This window comes from Cimex lectularius, unplaced genomic scaffold, assembly GCF_000648675.2.
Source record: "Cimex lectularius strain Harlan isolate CLEC.00 unplaced genomic scaffold, Clec_2.1 scaffold206, whole genome shotgun sequence".
Taxonomy (NCBI): Eukaryota; Metazoa; Arthropoda; class Insecta; order Hemiptera; family Cimicidae; genus Cimex; species Cimex lectularius.
The window spans coordinates 530,079-556,356 of NW_019392762.1; the positions used below are offsets into that span (position 1 = coordinate 530,079).

The 26,278-nt window shown below is 30.0% G+C and overlaps 1 protein-coding gene across 1 annotated transcript in view; it reads right to left on the bottom strand.

Annotated features, from left to right (window-relative positions):
- LOC106670984 (neurotrimin-like) overlaps positions 1-26,278 on the bottom strand; it is a 325,411-nt gene that overhangs the window by 8,852 nt on the left and 290,281 nt on the right. The window contains exons 4-5 of the mRNA XM_024227397.1: positions 20,509-20,722; positions 3,390-3,567 (exon numbers count right to left, since the gene is read on the bottom strand). Of these exons, the coding sequence (XP_024083165.1) occupies positions 3,390-3,567; positions 20,509-20,722 (392 nt within the window). The remainder of the gene's footprint in view (positions 1-3,389; positions 3,568-20,508; positions 20,723-26,278) is intronic.

Below are 26,278 nucleotides of genomic sequence, written 5' to 3' on the forward strand. Positions count from 1 at the left end.
CCCCACCTTTTGAATTTTCCTCCAGAGTACTCAATAATCGTCGGGGTAATTGGGGATAAACGATGTCATTCACGTGAATAAATACATTCACACATTCATTTGGTCCATCCCAGAATACTCGATAAACCTCTGAGTAATTTTGGATAAACGATGTTATTTACTCCTACTACGAATAATTGGGTAATTGGGTTTGTTCTTCCATTCACGCTAATAAATTATGTCCATACATTCATTCACACTACTTCAGAGTACTCGATAATCCTCGGGGTAATTGGGGATAAACGATGTCATTCACGTTAATAAATACATTCACACATTCATTTGGTCTATGCCAGAGTACTCGACAAATCTCTGAGTAAATTGGGATATTCACACTAATAAATTACTAAATTCACTAGTCACTAGTCTTCGTGGTCCGCTTGATCAGTTAATATCTTTCAATTAATCAAGGTTTTTAGTCGAGATAAAAAAGTCAGTGTCACGAGCAGGATTCGAACCCACGACCTTCGGCTATGTACGCCGGTGCTCTATCACTTCAGCTATCGTGACTGCGATCCACTCGGACACTAACTTCCCATCTCAACCCCACCTTATGAGTTTTCCCTCCTTTTTCCGAGTGGATCGAAGTTGCGATAGCTCAAGTGGTGGAGTAGCGGCGTATCTAGCAGTAGGTTTTGGGTTTGAATCCCGCTCATGTCACTGACTTTTTTATCTCAACTAAAAATCTTAATTAATTGAAAAATATTAATTGGGCAAGCGGACCACGAAAAGTAGTGAATTGTTCATAACTGTTTTTCCTAAACAGAAACATACAGAACACATGCAGAAACGCAAAAATAGATTCATAGAGTGTGTTTAAAAAAAAGTAAGTGGTTATTATATAAATATTTTTGTAAAATATAATTCAAATCATTCCTATGTTTTTAATTTATTCGTTTGAAGTTTGAAGAGGCAGAAAGTTTTCCCTGTGGAACACGACTACACTCTTGGATGTTTTCTATTGTGCGGTTCATAAAGAAGTAAGCCTTTCACGTTCTGCTATTCTCAAAAGCCGTTTCAAACAAAGTTATATTAGATTTTGTTAACACTTTCATGTTTTGAAAGTTTCATCTGATTGTTTAGGAATGAGATCTTTAACGACTTTCACCAAAGCTGGAAGTTGTCGGAAACGGATTCCGTACTCGGTTATTCTTTGTAAAGAATAAATAATCCCTTTGTCAATTTTTTTCCCTCCATTCTTCGTTTTATCAAGGAGGAATGTAAACACAAACAGGAAGTTTGAGGAGTAAAGATGCCTGAAATAATACGACGCCTGAAGTTTGGCAAAACAAATAATTGCCGTCTTAATAGCCGGCAACTTTTTATCTTCTTTTCTCTGTTGAGAATTTGAATCGACTCTACAGGGATTACATCCAGCTGGAACCTTCGTCTAATTTAAATTTTTTTCCCGAGATCCTTAGCGGAGGGTCTAAATTGAATTTCTGGCAAAAGGGTTAATTTTATCCGGTTTACGTGAGGTTGTTTGATTCGATTTGAACCGGCGTGTTAGCAGAATATGCAAAATGAGCAATCGCTGTGTTGTGGTTGAACAAGGGGCGTGGGGATAAATCCACTATTCACCTGGGATGTTACAGGCTATGCTCGACCACCGGAAGGAATTCAATAAATCCTGGCCTTGTTTCTACCTTTTACAAAGATTTATCAAATGCACGCTCTGACTAATTTTCACTAATACTCTCAACAAAATGCCGGATTCAAATTTGATTTTCAAAAGTAAGCACACAAAAAGATCACTTAACCTGTACTCAAATAATTTTCATTTCAATCACATTTTGACTTCTCTACGTGAAACGTCATAATAATACACAATTTACGTCATACAATGTCCACCTACTTGATGAATATAATCCCGACATTGTTTTCTGACAGATTTTGAATATTTAATTTAATTTTACAAAACGTTTTGCATGACTTTTTTGGTTCATTTTAAATTATTTTATTTTATTTAACAAATTTCTTAAAAAAATTAAATGTTCAAAATGTCCACTTTCTTGAAGAATATAATCCTGACATTGTTTTCTGACTGATTTTAAAATTTAATTTAATTTTACAAAAAATTTTGCATCTCTTTTTTGGTTCATTTTGTATCACTAATTTTATTTTAAGTTTAAAAATTAATAATGACTAATGACTGAAAATTCAATTTTTTTAAGCAAATAAACGTTATTATATTTGTTAGGGTTTTCATTACATTGGCGAAATCGAGTTTACAGTAAGATTGAAATTTTTATGAGTTAGAGGAGATTTTATAGGATAAAGTTATGAAAGTTTATACTAACTTGAAAAATGGAATATCTCGAATAAAATTGAAAATTAACCTTTGGAGAAGGACTTTTCAGTCAAATTTGACACGTCCATTCCTGAAGTATTGACGCCTTTTATGAAAAATGTTGACATCAAAATTAATTTTTTATGGGCAGGCAGGCTATATATTTTAATAAAGAGTTGCAGTTTATCATCCCTGAATTGAATATTGTTCAAATAAATTTTCACCACCGTTTGGCATGGAAGAATATTTCATTCCTGGCATTAAAGGATTTTTAGCCAGAGCCGTTTTTACAGTCTGATGAAATTTTTTTACAAAAATTCGGAATTATTCATTTTGTGGCTCGGTTTTTTTTTATTATATCCATGAAATAAAATGAAAATCTCTTAAAATTACATTTTCAAAGATAATCTGTATTATATATTTTAGTTTGTCAATAGTTTTTCTTTTTTAATCGGCTTTTGTCGCATCAAAAAATTGAGTTGGAGGAAGTGTCCAAGTTACATGGAAAATGGCAAAAGGTAGTGGAACAAAATAGTTCATATATTGTTGAAAAAATTTGTTACAGTGAAAAAATTCATTACAGTTCGCGGTCCGATAGACCGAATAACGTTTTCAATTAATTAATCATTATATAAGGTATTGGTTGAGATAAAAAAGTCAGTGTCACGAGCGGGATTCGAACCCACGACACTCGGCTTTATTCGCCGCTGCTCTACCATTTGAGCTTGAGTCATTATAGCTCAAGTAGTAGAGCAGCGGCGAATAAAGCCGAGGGTCATGGGTTCGAATCCCGTCATGACACTGTCTTTTTTATCTCAACCGATGCCTTATATAATTTGTTTACTGTCTGAAATTTTCATTGAATTTAATATTTAAAAAAGGCCTTATTTTTTTGGAGGTGTCACATTTCTAAAGATACTACATGCTCTTTTTTTAACGAGACTGTTTTTAATTTTTTCCATGTTCATAGTGAGTTGTCAGTCGTAAATATAACTGACTTGAAAATTTCCAACTTTTGCAAATAATCAAAGGTAGTTTAAGAAAAGAGAATTTAATTTACCTTATTCCTCCTCTCGTCGTGTCGTAATTCAGCACTTTCTCGCCAATCCGCCACATGATCAAGTGGGTCGGCTCTGGGACTTTGCTAATGATGCACTTCAGTTCTATCGTGCTTCCTGAATTGTAGAACTTGTTCTTTATGGGAAGGCCCCTTTCATCTGCTATATTCAGCTCTGGAACTGAAAAGGTAATGAGTTGTGTAAATCCGGAGTGAAAAGTTTCAATATTATAATCCGTAATGAGGGTTACCAAGGAGTCGAAGCCAGAAGCTTGCGACAGTCAAATTTATAGGAAAATGTAATAAGATTACAATACTATTGAATATTCTACGGAAAGTTTTACTGAAAAAACCTCTCTGAGGAACTTTCTTTGAGAAAACGATCACGGGTGACACGGATGTCATCGAGTCGGGATCTCCAGGAAGATATATGTACATTGTGATGCATTCCCAGTAGGCTCGAGGGGTCTAACATTATATCCGGATAGCCAGAGAGGGCGAAACGTTTCCTTCAAGGATGATTGATAAGCACAAATGGCTCTGTCATCTGGCCATCATGGTTCTTAGACCGATGGATTTGTTTCATGAGGTGTGAGAACCTCGTTTGTGAACCGTACAAAAAATGTTGAAAGATCTCTTAAAGCCGAAAAATTATGAGAAATATTCTTAAATTAGAGCTTAAAAGAGAAAAACTTTGAATAAGAAAAAACAACTATTCTAAATCTTAAAGGAAATCGAAAACAAATTAATATAAAAATGTAAAAAGATTAATGGTTCACGTTTATAGTCTAATGATTGATCTATAATGAAAAAGATCAATTATGTCTGAAAAAGTTTAATTTTGCTTCTGATAATTTTTTAATTAATTTGGAAAAAGCTCGTTTGAACTTTGAAAATATTCAATTTTCTTGGAAAAAGGTCATATTTGTTCTGAAAATATTCAATTTAAATTGATAAGCAATTAATTTTCTTAAAAAAGATTAATTTTGTGTGAAAAATTAAGTTAAAAAGAAAAACGGTTAATTGATCTGAAAATAGGTCAGTTTGTTTTAAAAAAGTTACCTTTTCTTTGAATATATGAATTTGATTTGGTAAAAGTTAGAAGTGACGTAAAATTTTTTTATCAATCTAAATAGAAAAAAATCCAATTTTGTTGAAAAAAGTCAATTTGTTTGGAAAAGGTTTTAGTTTATTTTTTTGTTAACATAAAATGTTTCATTTCATTGGGAACAAACTTAATTTTTTTAAAAAAAGGGTCAATTTGATTGGAAAAAGTTCATTTCGCATATAAAAAAGCTCAATTCGATTTGTCATAGTTCAATTTTGTAAACGGTAATTTTACTAAAAAAATAATGAGAAATAAAAACAGAATGGACACTAAGATAAGTCGAAAATTAAAGCTCAAAAGAGAAAAACTTCGAATAAGAAAAAACAACTATTCTAAATGTTAGAGGAAATCGAAAACAAATTAATATAAAAGTGTAAAAAGTTTATTGGTTCACGTTTATGGTCTAGTGATTGAAGTCTACAGAAAAAAGATCGATTTTGTTTGAAAAAGTTTAGTTTTGTTTCTGAAAAAATTTCAGTTAATTTGGAAAAAGTTCATTTGAACTTGAAAAATATTCAATTTTCTTGGAAAAAAGTTCAAACTTGTTTCAACTTATTTATAAGATGAATTTTGTTTCTAAAACGTCCAATTGATTTGGAAAAAGGTCATATTAGTTTTGAAAATATTCAATTTTGATTGATAAGCAATTAATTTTCTTAAAAAAAGATTAATTTTGTGTGAAAAATTAAGTTAAAAAGAAAAACGGTTAATTGATCTGAAAATAGGTCAGTTTGTTTTAAAAAAGTTACCTTTTCTTTGAATATATTAATTTGATTTGGTAAAAGTTCGAAGTGACTTAAAACAATTCTATCAATCTAAATAGAAAAAATCCAATTTTGTTGAAAAAAGTCAATTTGTTTGGAAAAGGTTTTAGTTTATTTTTTTGTTAACATAAAATGTTTCATTTCATTGGGAACAAACTTAATTTTTTTAAAAAAAGGGTCAATTTGATTGGAAAAAGTTCATTTCGCATATAAAAAAGCTCAATTCGATTTGTCATAGTTCAATTTTGTAAACGGTAATTTTACTAAAAAAATAATGAGAAATAAAAACAGAATGGACACTAAGATAAGTCGAAAATTAAAGCTCAAAAGAGAAAAACTTCGAATAAGAAAAAACAACTATTCTAAATGTTAAAAGAAATCAAAAACTAATTAATATAAAAGTGTAAAAAGTTTATTGGTTCACGTTTATGGTCTAGTGATTGAACTCTAATAAAAAAAGATCAATTTTGTTTGAAAAAGTTTAGTTTTGTTTCTGAAAAAATTTCAATTAATTTGGAAAAAGTTCATTTGAACTTGGAAAATATTCAATTTTCTTGGAAAAAAGTTCAAACTTGTTTCAACTTATTTATAAGATGAATTTTGTTTCTAAAAAGTCCAATTGATTTGGAAAAAGGTCATATTAGTTTTGAAAATATTCAATTTTGATTGATAAGCAATTAATTTTCTTAAAAAAAAAGATTAATTTTGTGTGAAAAAGTCCAATTAAAAAGAAAAACGGTTAATTGATCTGAAAATAGGACAGTTTGTTTTGAAAAAGTTACCTTTTCTTTGAATATATTAATTTGATTTGGTAAAAATTCGACGTTGCTTAAAAAAATTCATTCAATTTAAATAGAAAAAAATCCTATTTTGTTGGAAAAAAGTCAATTTGTTTGTAAAAACTTTTTACTTAATTTGTGTTAACATAAATGTTTAATTTCATTGGAAACATGCTTAATTTTTTTGAAAGAGGGTCAATTTGATTGTAAAAAGTTCATTTCGCATATAAAAAAGCTCAGTTCGATTAGAAATAGTTGTTTTGTTCTATCTAATTTTGTTAATAATTAAATTATGAAATTTATTAAATAATTAATAATTAAAAAATTTTGTTTCTAGTAAAAGCTTATTTTATTTCAAAAAATTACTACTTATATAACTATCTTTACAACTTTATAATCCTTATTCAGGATTACCACCAGAAGCTTATAAATTCAAGTTCAACAGGAAAATGCAATCATATTATAATTCTACTGATTTGGGATTGAGAAATTTTCATTTAAATATTTTTAAATTTTATTCGAAGAAAATTAATGCTTTTGAAAAAGTTCAATTTGATTTGAAATAAAATTGAATACTTTTTGACAGTTAAATTTTGATTAAAAAAAGTTAAATGTTGTTTAAAAAAAGGGTTCCATTTTGTTTGAACAAAAAAATCAAATTTGATTTGAATATTTGATGTTGATTTTTGTTCCGAAAAAGTTCAATTTCCATTTTGAAATAGTTTAATTTTATTTCTGAAAAATGTTCAATTTTTTGAAAATATTTTAATTCGATTGGAAAATGTCAGTTTTGTATGAAATGTCCAATTTAATTCGAAATATTTTTTGTTTTTGTTTTTGAAATTTTGTTTTTGAAAAAGTTCTATTTTGTGTTTGAAAAAAGTTACTTTCTTTGAAAAAAGTTTTATTCCAGTATTCCAAGTTAAAGTTTGAAAAAAGATTTGTGTTTGACAAAAATTAATTGAAAAATATAAATTTTGTTCCAAAAAAATTCAATTTTATGGAAAAGTTTTGTTTAAATAAAAAAGTAATTTTATTTGGAAAAGTGTAATGATTTTGAAAAAATGCAATGTTTTTGAAGTTATTGAAGTTCACATTAATTTGGAATGGCTTAATTTTTTGGAGTTTTTTTGAAAAGTTCGAACTTGTTTGAAAAAGTTCAATTTTGTTTAAAAAAATGAAATTTATTTTTGAAAAAGCAAATTTGTTATTTGAAATATTGCCGTTTGATTTGGACATTTAATTTGATCTAAAGTTGAAAGTTGAAGTTAAATTTGATTGGAAAAAATTTAGTTTAATCTGGTCAAAGTTCGGTGGTTCTTTAAAAAGACAAGTTTGAATGGAAAAAGTTTAATTTTGTCTGAAAATAGTTCAATTTGCTTTGAAAAAACATTGTATGTCTCACACAAGACCATATTTCACTATCTCCAAATAATCATTAATTAACGGACATTAAAGACTACACATTAACAATAATCCATTATATTTAGTGGCCTATTGACCAAATTACTTCTTTCGATTAATTAATTGAAAAATGGCAAAAAGGTGGGAAGGTTCGGAAGTTTGTAGGTTGAGATAGGTAGTTGATGTCCGAGTGGATCGAAGTCCCAATAGCAGAATAGTACAACTTACTAAAAGAAATAGAAAAAAAATTATTATTATTTTTGAATAATATAGAAAAAGAGCCGTGAGAAAAATCTACGGCTGAAAACGTGGAGTTATGAACGGCGCTTCGCAATGTTAAACCTTCACGGACGATCGGTCATGCGGGTTTTAATCTATTCAAGCGCCTTGTTAACGAGAAACATTGCACTTCAGGAGCTAACGAACTTTTTTAACTTCGTTCCACTCGGACACGAAAAACCGGAAAAATGGCAAAGGAGTCATGATAACTCAAGTGGTTAGAGGAGCGGAGTATTGAGCCGAAGGTTGTGGGTTCGAATCTCGCTGATGGCACTAGCTTTTTTATTTCTACCAAAAACCTAAAAGATTAAGAATAATATTATTATTCAAGTTAAGCGCAGATATAGTCTTTGTTTTGAACTTGTAAAAAATATTGACAGTTAAATCTGTTTGAAGTAAAGGTTTATACCTATAAACAATGCACCCATTTTCTATCATCTAGGACTGGCATAATATACAGCATAGCAATTTGGAACAAACAAAAACAATGACGATGGACTAGTTTTTGTAAACAGAAATTTAAAAGTATCTTTGATAGGATGGTTTTCGGTGGTAAAGAACACATGCAGATTTTTCCACGGTCGCTTTATCCCTACATAAAAACGAATTACCCACATAAACCTACTGTCGATTATGGTCTGATTCGCAGAAGGGGGGTGAAAATCCTCGGATAAAAGAGGACAAATTAAAACTAATGCCCAGCCGGGATGAAAAATGCTCTTGAGCCGCGTATAGCATATTTAGCCTTAAGGGAAACGGATAGGCCGGACTGTGGGGCGAATACTGTAATAACCCGTCGAACATCCGAACAGGTCATTTGTCTATTTGTCTGTCGATAACGAAATCTTTTTCTCTTTCGTTCTCATATCCCAGGCTCGATGAAACCGGGAGTAATATTGAAAATTTGCCGTTTTCGATACTACATTTGTCCAGGTGGTCGTATGCGTAACTTAACCATAGTTGAACGAGCAGTGTGACGGGTTAATGACTTTGCTATGACCGTGACTTTACTGTGCTAGAGAGGGGAAAAAATTCAACACCGGTTCGGAACGGAATTGTTGCATAAAAGTAACCTAGTTAACAAATCCATTAGATTTCGTGGTCCGATTGACCAAATAACATCTTTCAATTAATTAATCTTTATGTAAGGTATTGGTATATAAAAAAAGGAGGGAAAATTCGAAAGGTTGGGTTGAGGTGGGAAGTTGGGGTCCGAGTGGATCGAAGTCACGATAGCTCAAGTGGTAGAGCAGCGGCCTATCTAGCCGAAGGTCGTGGGTTCGAATCCCGCTCGTGAGACAGACTTTTTTATCTCAGCCAATACCTTACATAAAGACTAGTTAAAAATTTTAGCAATAAAATCCGTTGATGCAATTTGAATTTATTATTATATTTAATAAGAAAAAATAACGTTATTTTATCAAATATGCGACAAATGTCGTTGCCAAGCCAGATATCACATCGTATTGTTTCCAAGGATGTACAAAGTGGCCGAAGCGAAAATTGTTTCGGTTCGTTATCGTCCTCGTTATTTTCACCCGTCGTGATTCGTGTTTCGTCGCAAGATGATGGGTAAGGGGTAAAATAAAGCAGCGAAAACATCCGCAACCATTTGCCAAAACGTTCCCTCAGACAATTGTCATTTTTTCACCCCGTTGGCCATTCAGTGGCCACCGCCAGTCTTTCATTGTTGCCGCCAACTTTAAAAGGTCGACCCCGATATCACAGATATATAATTGGACTACGAAACCTAATAGATGTAAAAAGCAAAATAAAGTTTACTTCACTAAAGTTCTCCGTGGCCAATTCATTTATCGCTGGGAATCACGACATTTTAAAAATGACAAAAAGGAGAAAAAATTGAAAAGGTGGGGTTGAGTTGGGAAGTTGGTACCGAGTGGATCGAGGTCACGATAGATCAAGTGCGTAGAGCAGCAGCGTATTAAGCCGAAGGTCGTGGGTTCGAATCCCGCTCGAGACACTGACTTTTTTATCTCAACCAAAATCTTAATTAAAGATTAATTAATTTAAAAGAATTTATTTGGTTAATCGGACCACGAAACCTCATAGATGTAATAATTGATAAGGTTCGTCAGACCGACCAAAACCAAACAACAGGTTTTTTTAACTTACTCGAGACTGAGAAAGACGGAATATCGTCTTGATTTAATATGGTAGAATTTATTTGATTGGCATAATTTGGAAAAATAAATTTGATCTTTCACTAATGTCCAAAAAATCTAATTTTCTTTGAAAAAATTTTAGTTTTGTTTTTAAAATGTTCCAATTACTTGTAGACAAAAGTATAATGTAACATAAAAATTTAAGGTGGAGAAAGTATTCCAATTCAATAAAGCTGTATAAAACGAGTTTGTGAGAACTATTGTTTACAACCAATTAAACATTAATTAAAAAAAAAATCAAATTGGTTTGAAAAAGTTCAGTCTCGTTTCGGGAAAAAGTTTAATTTTATTTAGAACAGTTTATTTGATCTGGGATTTTTCATTATGTTTGGAAAAAAGTTCGATTTGTTTCGGAAATGTTCAAGTGGCTTAAAAAAATTCATTCTCATTTTGAAGGACAGAATTTTGTTGAAGAAAACTATTTTACATTAGTGAAAACTTAGTTTTGAAATTTTTTAATTTGATAGAAAAAAGTTCAATTTTGCTTAATAAAATTCAATTGGATTGACAAAATTTCAATTAAGCTTAAGTAAACCTTCTATTCTGTTTTTTAAACCAGTTCAATTTGATTCGGAAAAAGTTCAATATGGTTGAAAAAATTCAATTTTATTTGAATAAAATTCAATTTGATTGTAAAAATTTAAATAAAAAAATAAATTTGGTTGAAAAAATTCAATTTGATTTGACGATAGTTAAATTTAGATGTTAATACATTTAATTTGATTAGGAAGAGTTCAATTTGATTTGGAAAAAGTTCAACATAATTGAAAAAAAATTATTTGAAGAAAATTAAAATTGATTGTAAAAAGTTAAAATCAAAAAATAGTTAATTGGGTTGAAAAAATTCAATTTCATTTTAAGAAAATACAATTTAGAATTGTTAAAACAGTTAATTTAATTAGGAAAAGTTCAATCGGTTTAAGAAAAGCTCAAATAAATTTAATTCGATTAAAAAGTTCAAATAGTTTGAAAAAATCTAATTGGGTTAAAAAATACAATTTGATTTGAAGAAAATTCAATTTGATTAGTTAAAAGTTCAATTGTCTTGGAAATTTTTCAATGTCATTTTAAAAAGTTCCATTTTGTTTCTAAAACAATTTATTTGGATTAAGGAAAGTTCCACTGGTTTGAGAAAAGCTCAATCTGGTCAGGAAGAAAGTTCAAGTGGCTTGAAATAAAGTCAATTTGATTAGAAAAAGTTTAAAACAAATTAAATCTTATTCCGAAAAAAAAATTCAGCTAAACAAGATAAATTTTGTTTGAAGAAAATTCAATTTGATTTAAAAAAGTATAATAATTGTTTAAAAAATTAAACAGGTTGAGAAAATTTTCAATTTGATTACAAAAATTGAACTTTTTTTTAATACTGTACAAATTTGATTAAGAAAATTTTAATTGGTTTGTTGGCTCAAATAAATGTAGTTTGATTAGGAACTTTAATTGATTTGTAAAAAGTTTTATTGGATTGAAAAATGTAATTTCATTTGAAGAAAATTCAATTATTTGATTAGAAAAAGATTCAATTAGTTTAAAATTTTTCACTCACTTTGAATTCAATTGATTTGAGAATAGTTCAATTTGATGATGAAAAAATTCAAGTGGCTTGAAATAAGTAAAATTTGATTAGGTCATGTTCAATTGGTTTGAAAAAATGAAATCTGATTTGGAGACAAATTATTTTGGTTGAATAAATTCAATTTTGTTTGAAGAAAATTCAATTGGATTAAAAAATGTAATATTTTGTTTAATAAATTAAATTGGATTGAAACATTTTCAATTTGATTATGAAAAGCTCAATTTTGTTTCTAAGGCCGTTCAATATTATTATGAAAATTTCAATTGGTTTGATATAAGTTAATGTTATTCGGAAAAAAATTTAATTTCGTTGAAAACTTGATTTAGATTTTGATTTAAAAAAATTCTATTTTGTTTAAAAAATTAAATTTGATTTGAAAAAATTCAATTTTGTGGAAAATTTCAATTTTGTTCAAATAAAAAAGTAATATTATTTTGAAAAGGGATAATGATTTTGAAAAAGTTTGATGTTTTTGAAAAAGTTAACATTAATTTGAAAAGGGTTAATTTTTTTGAAATTTTTTGTGTGAAAAGTTTGTAGTTTGAAAAAGTTCAATTTTGTTTAAAAAAATGAAATTTATATTTGAAAAAGTAAATGTTTTATTTGAAATAATGCAGTTTGGTTTGGAAATTTAATTTGATCTAATTGTAAGATAATTTCAATTTATTTGAAAATTTAAATGATTTGAAAATTTAATTTGTTCTGGTCAAAGTTCAGAAGGTCTTCAAAAAGGATCAGTTTGAATGGAAAAAGTTTAAAATTTGAAAAAAGTTTTGTTTCGGAAAATTTTAAATTTGATTTGAAAAAATTCAATTTTGTTTCTAAATCAGTTAAATTTCATTAGGAAAATTTAAGTTTGTTAAGGAGGAACTCAATTTTCGATTTGAATATGAAAAAATTCAATTTTGTTTACAACAAATAAGTTCGTTTTATATTGAAGTTTTCATTTAATTTTTTTTTTAAATTTAAGTACCTCGAAGGCAAATGTCTTGTCACCAATTGTGAGCAATTGTTTTCTTGAAAATTTTTTGTCCAATTTTATTTTCCGTTTCTGAATTATTAGTAGGAGCGTTGGATTTATTAAAACATTTTTTCCTTACAGGTTATAGAAAAAAATGATCAACTTTATAAATCGTCATTAATGACCTTTTATATGCAAAGGTTACTTTGGCTCCTTTAGTCCATCTTTATGAAAAAAACTTTATGAAAAAGAAAAGGTCATTTTTACCCTTACTCTACATCAACTCTCCAATAACTACTTCAAGTTATTTAATTTACTTAGAAACCTCATGTGAACTCCTATTTACTTACAATTTTCATTCGTTTTTAAAACCCTTACGTCTTCTGTTTTCTTCAGGTTTAATGGCCATCTCAATTATTGAATAAAAATTATCTCGGTTTGCTCTCTGGCATGAATTTCTACGGAAATATGAAATAATGTTTTCTCCCTCTTTACAAAATATTTTAGAGTGGGAATTTCACTTCTCATAAATACAATTTCTAAAATTCATAGTGAGAGTTGTCATTTGAAAATTCATTCATTTACAGATTTATCGCTATGTAAAGAGTCTGTTCTGTTGCCTTATTCGATTTTCACAAAGATAATTTAAACGGTTATTCAGTAAAGGATTTGCGTTGGCTATTTAAAATGCGGTGCGAGTATTACATCTGAATTTGGATCAGTGGTTTAGGGAAGGTTCAGGGATTTGCTCTCTCTGCAACTAATTTACTATCGAAAATATCACTGATTTTCTATCTGAGTGTTGAACCCTGGGTGAAATCCATCGCTTCGTTAAGGCTGTTTCTATTTGCCTAGAAATACCTCGATTAATTACTTGAATAGTACAAAAAAACCAAAAGAACTGATCCAATATCAGAGTTCCAGACCCGCCATGCCTGGAATAGCAGATACGAATTAGTTCAGGAATTTAATTTTTAACTTAATGTTTTTGTTTTCTGCATATATTTAATTTTTTATTTTTAAGTATGGATTAGTGCGCTATTTCTTATAATTTGCTAAATTTTTCTGTTAAGGGTACCCTGAAGAAAAGTGTTGCGGGTAGTATATACAAGGGTTGAAAGGGTAACCTAAATATTTTCTCAGTAGCTGCTGAACCAGTTCTGATGAAATTTGGTACACATCATTCTTATTACTCTCAAGTTTACCACGAGCTTTTTTGAAAATTTATTGTCTGAAAAAATCTAAGTAAGAAAACATTCGAACGCATTTTTCTAATATTTAAGAATTTATTTCTCCAAATGTCAATGTTATTTTCGGAAAAGCTCTCGTAGAATTGTTTAAAGACCTTTTATGTTATAGCATAAAAAAATTAAAATGCACTTCTTAAACAGGTTGGCAGATTTTGTCCCTTATGTATCAAAAAACCTTACTTTAATACTCAATAACTATTGAACCATTTCTGATAAAATCTGATACACGTTTCTTTCTTATTACCTTCAAGTTTAAAATGAGCTTTTTTGAAATTTTTTAATTAATTACTGATTATTTGGAGAAGCGGAGAAAAAATGTTAGTTTGAAATTAAAAAGCTGCATTTCGGATGAGAACGCATTTTACATTTTAAAAAATTATTAATTTAAAATAAAAATCCTTTATTTTCATATTTGATTTTGTATAATTTCTAATTTTAAATGTAATTAATTTTATCATGAATTAAATTTAATTTGATATTTACCTTTCATACCAACCATCTCGTAATTTCTTAATGTACTTTATATTTGATTTTATATAATTTTAAATTTTAAATTTAATAAATTTTAATATGATTTAAATTTAATTTAATTTTTACCCTTCATACAATCTCGTAATTTTTTAATGCTCTAAAGGAAGTGTTTATTTTAAATGAAAAAAGATTAATTCAAAATTAAAACTAGGTTAATTAATAATTAAAAGATTAATTTGAAGACGAACAAGAGTTAATTCGAAAAAATTAAAAAGCATTCGTTTTAAGTTGAAAAAAAGGTTTATTTAAAATTAAAAGATTCATTTTTTAATTAAATTATTATTATTAATTTTAACTAATAAGAGTTAATTAGAAATTATATAAAGTTAATTTGAAGGTAATAAGGTTCAATGACAAATTAAAAATATTCATTTAAAGTTAAAAAGTTAATTTTAAAGTACAAATGGTAAATTAGAAACTAAAAAGTGTTCATTAAAATTAAGAAGATTTAATTAGAAATTAAATAAGATTAATTTGACGTTAAAAACTAGCAATATAAAATTAAAGAAGGTTAAAGACGGAAAACAGCACTATATAAAGTAACTAAACTAAAAAAGATAAATAGTAAAATTTGTTCTGAAATTCTTTTAAATGATGCTCGCTAAGATTTCTTACTTTATGAAATGTTCAACTTATGCTTCTAAACGCGCAGAAATTTTATCTTCTCTCCCTTTTAAGAGAAGTTTGAACATGCTTTAAGAAAATATATCGCAAATGGGTTTAAACGAGACGCATAAACTTTTTTCTTATCAACGTCCTTGGTTTGATGTGACAGGGCATTCATTTGGAAATAACCTTTTCCAGTGGAGCGTCGCAAATGTCCATTTTCATCGGGTGTTATTTCCCATTTTCACTTTTACGATTCCATTTCAGGCCTATTCAATAATAATTTTCTTTCATTAAAAAAAACCAACTTGTTTTTGAATTAGCGAGGGAATTTATATTGATTAATTTTAAAAATACAATCTGAAAGTAGTGTTGTGAAGAAGAATGTTTACTTTATACATATGACGTCAACCATGAAATACACATGGTTAGCAGTATAAACAAAGATAAAAAAGGTATAACACAGATAACCTCGTATCCCTATTTTTCCTATTTTTCTTATATTTATTTTCATTTTTCCTTGTTTCTGTAAGGCTTTTATTTGATCTTACTGTTTATATTTTCATTGTGATAAACGTCTGAGTGTACGTTTCGTCATCGAATTTTTTTATTTGATATAAAAATAATAAAAATTTATTGCATGTAAATTTTAAACTTGGTCAACTCGTTAAACTAATGTTCGTTAATGCGTTAAACATATATTATTAATTAATTAAGGTTTGTTAGTCGAGATAAAAAAGTCAATGGCAAGAGCGGGATTCGAACCCACGATATTCGGCTAGATACGCCGCTGCTCTACCACTTGAGCTATCGTGACCTATCCACGAGGACAACAACTTCCAATCTCAACCCCACCATTTGAATTTTCCCTCCTTTTTTCCATTTTTTTATCTCAACTAACAAACCTTAATTAATTGTAATGTGTTAATTGGTCAAGCGGACCACGAAATTAGTGAATATATAATTAATTTTAAATAGCCTTTTATCACAAAATTGAATATGCTTTCTTACATAATAATCATTGTTGGTTTGTTTTATTGCATAAGCAGTCTTATGCAACTGAATAAAAACTAAATCTCCACTTGTCATTCGATAACAAATTCTCGATTAGAAAAGTTTTTCGATATTTTTCAAAGTGATCAATTCATGCAGAAATGAAAGGAAAAATTATTATTTGTGAGGACCTCCAACCCTTTGAACGAGTTCGACGAACTTTCGACCGAGAGAGTCTCTGGCAAGGGTGACACAAAACTCTGTGTAATCGAGGAGGCAAAGGTCGTGGTTCAGAAGGGTCTGGATTATTGTAAATATTGCCGATTGTAAGAACCGTCGTTAATTATCTCTTTTAAGTCGGACCTTGATTTAACGACTTCGTTTAATCAATCTGGGAAAGTTGAGAGATTTATTTCCGTCGTCGAGGGGTTTGAACGATAGGTTTACGAACTTTTCTTTTCGCTCTAACGGTTTTGACAATTTTAACCACAATAAGTTTTTTAAACAAAAAATTCTGACTTTTTAAATGTTCATTTTCAATAAAAAAAGAAAAAAGTAAAATTAATTTTTTAAATTTAAAATTAAGTTTGTCATTATGAATAAGTATCCCTTACTTCCTTCGAAAAGTCCCAAAAAAGCAACAGTTTTTCTGTCAACCATGGAACTCTCTGTACAACTCATTTTCAGACGCCATGAAAACTTTCCTCTCTCCACCCAATAAAACCCAACAGACCACACCACTTTCTGAATGCCTCAAGTCCATCAGCTTACTGCTAATTCTTGGGAAGCTACTTGAAAAAACCATTTATGAATAAATACACCCCACATCTAATATTATCCTCCACCATCAATTTGGATTTAAGCGTCACCAGTCTACTGTCGACAGTGCTATCGCATTGTGAACATTATCCTCCTTAGAAGAAAGAATTCTCCTCGGGAGTCTTTCTCGATGTTGAACAGGTTTTCAATCGAGCATGGTCCTGGAAACTCAAGAGCCTCTACACACAATCTTATCCTTAAATCACAGGTATGTATGGGTCTCCTTAGTGTAAGGTAAATGCGGAGTCCTTCAGGGTTGCGTCTTCGGTCCTCTACTGTTGATGGCCCTTATCATCGTAACATGCTGAGAACAGTGCCATTCTATCCCCGATCCCATCATAGCTCACCGGAACCACAAGAAACAGCAATAGTACAACTAATCGCCGAAAGTAAACACCGCAAAGAACCAAAATATAACCTCTACCCTCCGTCGCAACACTCCATCACCAATTTATAACCTCATTCCCTTCCAACCAAAAATGTCATCCACTACATAGAGTTGTATCTAGACAAAGTGGAACCATACCAGTCTCAAATGGAACTGAATCGACTATCAAGTACTTAAAAGATAAAAAAGAGATCTAAACTCTCTCTTGACAGGAAAAAAACACATCATCAGCCACACCGTTTATAACGATCTAAATGTTTTCCATTTAAATCAAGTTTTAAAATCCAGGTAGAAAAATTCCAAACTAATCTCTATCCCAGTCTAATCCCACGACTTTCCACCCGGCATCTTCCCAGCAATCCCCATTGATGTAAAAAAGTCAGTGTCTCCTTGACCTGTCTCAGAGATGCGAGTGATTGTGATGATATTCTCCACTCGATGACTTTTCGTTTTGTTTTTCTTCTTTTTTGAGCAGATTTTTGCTCAATTACTCAATAAAAAAACTCAATTTAACTCGGATAAGAAAAAATAAAAATAAAGATATCAAATTGACAAAAATGAATCGCCATTTTTTTAAGTTTAATTAAATTATTTTATATATTCTTTTATTTATTGGCCTGACAACTGCAGCAGTCATTGCCAGCCCTCTCTTCCTCAGATTTACTTTTTTTTTCTTTTTCGCGTTTTAACTATGCCAATTTCTTTTACTGTTTCTCCATCCAATTATGATTATGGTATATCGGCAAACCAACTCTCTCTTTCCTTTATTCTATTGATAGCTGTACCTCAGGGAATTGTCAATAGTGGATAAAATAAAGCAAATAATAGCACAGAGACAAGATAAACACTCGTGTCTGTTTAGAATTCACAATTCCAAGAGTACTCGATATTTCTTGGGGTAATTGGAGATAAACAATGCCATTCTCGCTAATAAATTACATTCACACATTAATGCACACTACAACAATTACTTGATTATTCCTCGGGATAATTGGGGATAAACCCTGCCATTCACGCTAATAATTACATTCTCACATTCATTCGCCTCATCCCAGATCACTCGATACTGGGGTAATTACGGGATAAATCCTGCCATTCACGCTAATAAATATCATTCACACATTCATTTGTATCACCCTAGACCACTTGATATTGGGTTAATTATGGGGTGAACCCTACCATTCACGCTAATAAATTACATTTACACATTCATTCACCTCATCCCAGAACACTCGATACTGGGGTAATTACCCACACACATGCCACAAATCATTCCACTACCCGAGAGTATTCCATATTACAATTTTTACAATTATAACTACAAACAAGTACTCGGCCAATTTTTTTTGTATTTTAATTTAAGGGTTTAGACATCAAATCTTATTATTGCTTATAGTTAAAAATCATATTTTTCGATCCTTTAAAAAAATTATCAATTGTAAATAAGGTTCGGTTAAAAGATTTGTTTTCTGGATAATATAATACAAAAAAGTTTAATTAAACGTACCCAAATCAACATTCGTAAAATTTGAATTCCAGGGAAATGTTATTTTGAATTATTCTGTAGGAAGATTCTGAATTATGGGGAAATATTATTTTGATTTATTGTGTAGGAGGAATCTAAAATCGCAAAATTGAGGAAAATATGGAAAATAAATTTCTTTTGCCCAAACTGATTGATATTTGCACTTTCAAATACGTTATGATAAAACCGGACGGATTTCGTCCGTATAGACTTACCGACTAGAACTTTACAACAAAGCCTTCACCAACTCAATCGCGCCCTTTCAGGCCGAAGTTTTCCTTTACAATAGTCCAAGCTTCTTTCTGTGCAAGAAATCACACGGACCATCCATTATGTTCTTGCGATGTCAGATTCTATCCGAAATTATTTCTCCACCTAAAATCACTGGATACAGAATCTCCGAAGCGTTTTTACAAACTTTACCCGACTTTTAGTACAACTGTGGCCAACCGATCGAATTGCTAATTAAAGCAGATGAGTTAGATAAACGTTTAAACTTTTCAAAACAATCTTTGCACGGGTTTTGACATTCTGACGGGATTGTAGGGCGATATGCGATTGGGGGGGGGAGTGTTGTCGGCTTTTAGTAATAAAGGAATATTTACATAAGAGAGGAAAGTAAGTGGAGTTTTTGCAGATGACGCTGAAGCGTCGAAATATCCTTTTACTAGAAGACAAAAAAGTCCTAAGTATGTGAGTCATGGTTGATGTAAAATTCCAACCCAACAACAAAATGGATGTAGCCCCCGTCTAAGAGGTAGCAACATCATCATGAGCTTTGCTAAGAATAGTAATTTAAAGGTAAATTTGGGAGTGGTTCTGGTTTGTCTCGTGTGTGTTGCGGCCATGCAGTCTTTCTGTCGTTTTTCTGAGTTCGGTGCCACCTATCGAATTTATAGCAATTGGTTAAATCTGATGGCCCCCATAAAAAGAGAGTAAAAAAAAATAAAACAGTCATAATTGATTGAGATCATCTTCATGGCCTGGGATTTATAAACATTGTTTAAATTTTACAAATATATGTAGGATGTGAAATAAATGAATTTATACAATGCTAGAAATTTTAGATTAAAAAAATTTATACAATGCTAGAAAATTTTAGATTAAAAAGAAAATGAATTAATTCAATGCTATAAAATTTTAGAAAAAAATGAATTTATACAATGCTAGAAATTTTTAGATTCAATCAAAGTATTTGTACTCACTCGAACTTGTTTGTTTTCCGTGTAGATACACATACGTTTTCCTTGTGTACAAATGCTTTGATTGAATCTAAAATTTTCTAGCATTGTATAAATTAGTTTTAATTAATCTAAAATTTTCTAGTATTGTATAAATTCATTTTTTTAAACCTCAAATTTTCTAGCGATGTAAAAATTCATTTTTTTAATCTAAAATTTTTTAGCATTGTATAAATTCATTTTTTTAAATCTAAAGTTTTCTAGCATTGCATAAATTCATTTTTTTAATCTAAAATTTTCTACCATTGTATAAATTCACTTTTATTTTCTAAAATTTTCTACCATTGTATAAATTCATGTTTTAATCTAAAATTTTCTAGCATTGTATAAATTCCTTTTTTTAATCTAGTTTTCTAGCATTGCATTCATTTTTTCACGTCCTTCACGTACTTGTAAAATTTAGACTGTAAATGTTGATAACAGAATCTGGAGATGATCTCAATAAAGATTGAAACGTCGCACGATAAAGAAAATATTTTTCTAAATCTACATCACAGATCGTATCTCACAATGTCTGAATAATAGGTTTCGCATTAAATATATTTTATATAATTTTTTGTATAATAAAAGTTTAAGTATTTAAAAACTAGAGGGTCAACTAAGTACCTAAAATAAAAAAATAAAAATACAGCAATCAAATTCAATAGCGTATAAATCAATATTCATGGTGTGTCGCTTGCTTTGGCTCCGAAAGGGTTAATTTCGGTACACTTACCGACAACCGTCAAGAAGAAAATCTGCGTGATGGGTGGGTGCGACGAGACTTGGCATTCGTATTGGCCTTGGTCCGCCTGCTCGGCCGGGGTGAGTCGCAGCTGCCAGTCGTTAGGAGCTTTGAACTGGGGGGCGAACCTCGTATCCGAGCTGTACATTTCCAGGCCGACGGACAGCAAGTTGAGCTTATCTCCGTGCCTTTTCAACCAGGAGACCTAAAACAAGGAACAACGTTTGAATTTTAAGTACCAAATTTACTCAAAACTCTAAAAATTACATTCAACCTACAGTTTTATATATGTAATTTTTAATTATTTTCAACAATTATTTAATATAATTTTAAACAAATAATAATAAACTGGATGAGAGGTTATAAAACTTATAGTTAAAGAAGAGTTGTATTAAAAAAGTGAAGATATCAAAAATACATAAGTTGTATTTACATGCTAAAACATACAGCAAAATTAGTAAAAATTTTATTAGGTTTCGTGGTCCGGTTGACCAAATAAATTCTTTTCAATTAATTAACGTTTTGGTTGCGATAAAAAAATCAGTGCCACAAGGGAGATTCGAATCGAACCCACGACATTCGGCTGAATACGCGCTATAGCAGCGTCGTATTTAGCTGAAGGTCGTGGGTTCGAATCCTGTTAGTGAAAATTTTTTTTTAGTAGTAAAGTTGAAAACAGTAATTCAAATGATTGAGAAAAAATAATATTTCCCTCCGATTTTTGCCTTTCGAATACCTGCTTTTTTTCTTTTTCGAATACCACAATAGTAATGATAACCCGTTTATGTTTAGTGGTATTACTGACAGCAAGGTTTTACGTTAAAAAAAAATGAAAAAGAAAAACCGGGATCATCATGGAATCACAATTTAGGAATATCAAAAAGAATTTTAGCCTATCACTTATTTTTGTTTTTAACAATTCTTCAAATTTGCTTTTTCTATGTTTTTGAAACATCATTTCCACAATATGACCCAAGGCGACACATGGAACGAGTCTTTTCTGTATAAACATAAATTCGAACAATTAATTAAGGTTTTTAGTTGAGATAAAAAAGTCAGTGGCACGAGCGGGATTCGAACCCACGATCTTCGGCTTGATAAGCCGCTGCTCTACCACTTGAGCTTCATGACCTCGATCCACTCGGACACCAACTTCCCATCTCAACCCCACCTTTTGAGTTTTCTCTCCTTTTTGCCATTTTTATCTCAACTAAAAACCTTAATTAATTGTAATAAATTAATTGGTCAAGCGGACCACGAAATTAGTGAATTTAACAAATTCAAACATTACTATACCTTATGTTTTTGAATAACGAATAATAATAAGAGAAAATGACAAAATAATGAAAAATAAAATAAAATCTACACTTGAATGATATTTTTCCAATTTAGTGGAGAATGTAAAAATTAAAGTTTATATTTATAAAAATTATTTTCAATATTGTGGTAAATTTCAAAACTAAATAAAATATACGTTGAATATTTAAAACCAAGTCTGTTTGGTATACATCGTCTTTCAACTTGACTAAAAAATAAAAAAAAAGTGGTCTTTTCAAGAGTCAAAAAATACATATATATTTTTAAGAGATCCAAAAAAAATTTAAACTAATAAGTTTTGCACTTACAAATTATAAATAACACTGTCAAATGGATTGATAAGTGTGGAATAATTTCAATTATCTGTTTAACAAAACAGATAAACATAATTCTTTTTATGTAAGGTCCTGGTTGAGATGAAAATGTAAGTTTAACGAGCGGGATTCGAACCCACGACCTTCAGCTCAATTCGCCGCTGCTCTAACAACTTGAGCTATCGTGTCTTCGATCCATTCGGTCACCAACTTCCGATCTCAACCTCCTTTTGAATTTTGAAAAATGGCAAAAAGGAGGGAAAATTCGAAAGGTAGTAGTACATAGTTTGTATCCGTTAATAAGAAACCACGAACTTAGTGATTTAAATTTCGAGTTTGATAGAGTTTGATTGCAAACCCAATCTATCCATTGAAAAGAGTGATCCCAGTTCAGTTTAATCCCCTCGTAAAAGTGTTATATTTATTTTTTCCAATTTAAATATTTAATAATATGATTAGTACGACTTAATAAAACAAAAAAATATAATTATTATTTTTGAATAATATAGAAAAAGAGCCGTGTGAAAAATCTACGGTTGAAAACGTGGAGTTATGAACGGCGCTTCGCTATGTTAAACCATCACGACCGATGCGTCATGCGGGTTTTAATCTATTCAAGCGCCTTGTTAATAAGAAATCTTGCACTTTAGGAGCTAACGAACTTTTATAACTTCGATCTACCCAGACACCAAAAAGCGGAAAAATTGCAAAAGAGTCACGATGGTTAGAGCAGCGCAGTATTGAGCCGAAGGTCGTGGGTTCGAATCCCGCTCGCTAAATTTACTTTTTAATCTCAACTAAGACCTTACATAAAAAGAATAATTAATTGAAATAGTGATAACTTTGAAACGAGTACACCGATCCACAGGAAACCTTTAAAAAGTATTATAACCCTATAAACTACAGTTAATTACATGAACTTGGCCTCTGAAAAAAATCTGAACTGGAGATATTTACGGTTTTTGTATCATAATGACTTCTGCAAATTTCCAGATGCTGGGAACATAAACTGCTCAAAAATGAATTTACTTTCCATAGCATTTTTGTTATAAATCGCATTAAAAATTATTCGAAATTATTGTTTTATACTGAAGGAAATTTTAATAGCATAATTTAATTTAATTTTTTAATTTATAATTTTAATTTAATTTAATAGGTAGCAGCGATATCGGTCTAATTTGACCACGTTCGCCGGTTTTCCCGTTTTTTATTTGTATTTATTTTATTTTATTTTCTTAATATAATCATAATGACTTCTGAAAATTTTCAGGCGCTGGGAGCATATTCAGTCAGATTGCAGCATTAAATAAGTATGTTATTTTAACTATCCCTTAATAAGGATCCTGGAGTCTTTTTAGTAGGTAAATTTGTAATTTCTCTATTCAAGTGCATTTCTAAGAATAAATTTATATTTTTGAATTTACAATTTTGATGTTAACAAACATTTAATTTCTTAAAATACATTCGAAGATTTAAAAAACCGGACCGGACGTTTGTTGTTTATTTCAAACTAAATGTATTATTATCATTATATTAATTAAAAGCGTATTAATTTTAATGTAAACAAAATAAACGAGATTAGATATTCATGAGTTTTCATAAAAAACATTTATTTATGATGGTTTAAAAGAAAAATTAACCAAAAGATTGGAAATCCTTTAGTGATAAATTAAAATTTAACTAATCTATCAATAAATGATTTTCCGAAGTTGTTTTGAAATTTCTTTCAAACCATCATAATTAAATATTTTTATTAAAAGTCACGAATGTTCTCTCTTTATTTTGTTTTAACTAAGTTTTAATTAATATAACGATAAATATATACATATATTGTTTGAAATAAATCGTCCGGTTTTTTGTCTTTGAATGTATTTTTTCTCAGCTCAGAGGGCCGATTAGGAAGAACGCCCGAGGTGATGCCACGTCCGGGCCAAAAGGGATTAGTCAGTAAAAAATGCGTCTTTTTTTAATCTACAAAAACCATTTCATGTTATACTCTGTGTATATTTCTATAACTTAATAAACATGATCTATTGTGGGGCAGCCTTTCCTGACGCCTGTTTGTTTTGTTTTTGTTTTGTTTAATTTTTTATATATTTTTTTTATCAAAGGTTTTCTCTATTCGGATGGCTGCTTCATGACCAATCTACCTGATGTTAACAAGTCTTTTTTATTTGTTGTCAATGTTATCACAGTCTTTTTGTTGGACTTTCCTTTGTATTTGCAGACAGACTTTTTATTTTTCAGTGTTATCACTGTAACAAAGTAAGTGAAAATTTTTTTTTTGGTAACAAACAAAGTTGAGAATATTTGTTTCCACTTCAAAAACCCTGTAAACATAAACAAAAAATATATGTTTCTTTGATTTTCGCCATTCCAATGCCTGTTTTTTTTCAAAAATCTGTTGGAATTTTAACTTTTCTTTGCATTTTTAGAGTGTTTCTGATTTATTTTATTAAATCTAACTAGATAAATATTCAATTTTTATAAGTAGTATTTAGTGACCGTTAATTAATGATTATTTTGAGATCGTGAGATGTGGTCTTGTGTGATGTAGGTTTACAAAAACGTTTTCTTTATGGTGCCAACGTTTCGATCTTTATTTAGATCATCTTCAGGGCCGGGGAGTTATAAACAATGTTTAAATTATACAAATACAAATGATAGAAATTTTAGACTCAAGTATTTGTATTCACTCAAAGTTTTGTTTCCTGTGTATCATCATTTCATGATCATTAAATAATTATTAATTAACGGTCAACAAATACCACACGTATCATAAGAATATTCACTGAGCCCATTATTTAAAAGATGTACCATATTTAGACTAAATTGAAAAAAGATATAATGAGTCTAATATGATAATAAATTATCTATCTCATAATAAAACTACACTATCTTATAATGGTAATCTAGTTCTTGTTATTTTATTCTGTAGGTTGACAGTAAAATTTATATTTTATGTTGATCCTCTCTATTCTACAGACGTACACAACCAAAAACATTAGAAGAACATTTTTTATATGGTGCCAACGTTTCGATCTTTATTTCGATCATCTTCAGGGCCTGGGATTTACAAACATTTTTTAGATCATACAAATACATGTAAGATTTGAGAATGAATTTATACAATAATGTAAACAGTATATAAGTGATTAATTCACTACTTTCGTGGTCCGCTTGACCAATTAATACATGACAATTAATTAAGGTTTTTAGTTGAGATGAAAAAAAGTTAAATGGCACGAGAAGAATTCGAACCCAGGACTCATAAGGTGGGGTTGAGATGGGGAGTTGATGTCCGAGTGGATCGAAGTCACGATAGCTCAGGTGGTAGAGCAGCGGCGTATCTAGCCGAAGGTCGTGGGTTCGAATCCCTCTCGTGCCATTTAACTTTTTTTCATCTCAACTAAAAACCTTAATTAATTGGCAAGTATATAAATGTTTTTCTATACCTAAATCACACAAGAAGACAATCTCACTATCTCCAAATGATCTGTAATTTTTATGTGTGGTGATTAGTGACCGTTAATCGATAATTATTTAGAAATCGTGAGATGCGGTCTGGTGTGATGTAGGTTTCAGAAAAACATTTTTTTTTATCGTGCCAATGTTTCGATGTTTATTGAAATCATCTTCAGGGCTGGGGATTTACAAACATTGTTTACATTTAACAAATACATGTAGGATGTGGAAAAAAGTGAATTTATACAATGCAAAAAAAATTTATTTTTGCAAAAAAATATTTTTTGCATTGTATAAATTCACTTTTCCACATCTTAAATGTATTTATTAAATGTAAACAATGTATTTGTTACAAATCCCAGGCCCTGAAGATGATCTCAGTAAAGTTCGAAACGTTGGCACGATAAAGAAAATGTTTTTCTGAAACCTACGTCACACCAGTCCGCATCTCACGATTTCTGAATAATTGTAATTTTTATTTTTACCCACTCTATTTCACAGGTATAGACAACCACAAATAAACTTTCATAAAAAATAGTCTTTATTTTCAAAAAAATTTTTTTAAAATAAAGACTACATCTTATGAAAATGGGTTTTGGTTTTCTACTTCTGTGGAATAGAGAGGATCAACATAAAAAGTAAATTTTAATAACATCCTACAGCAT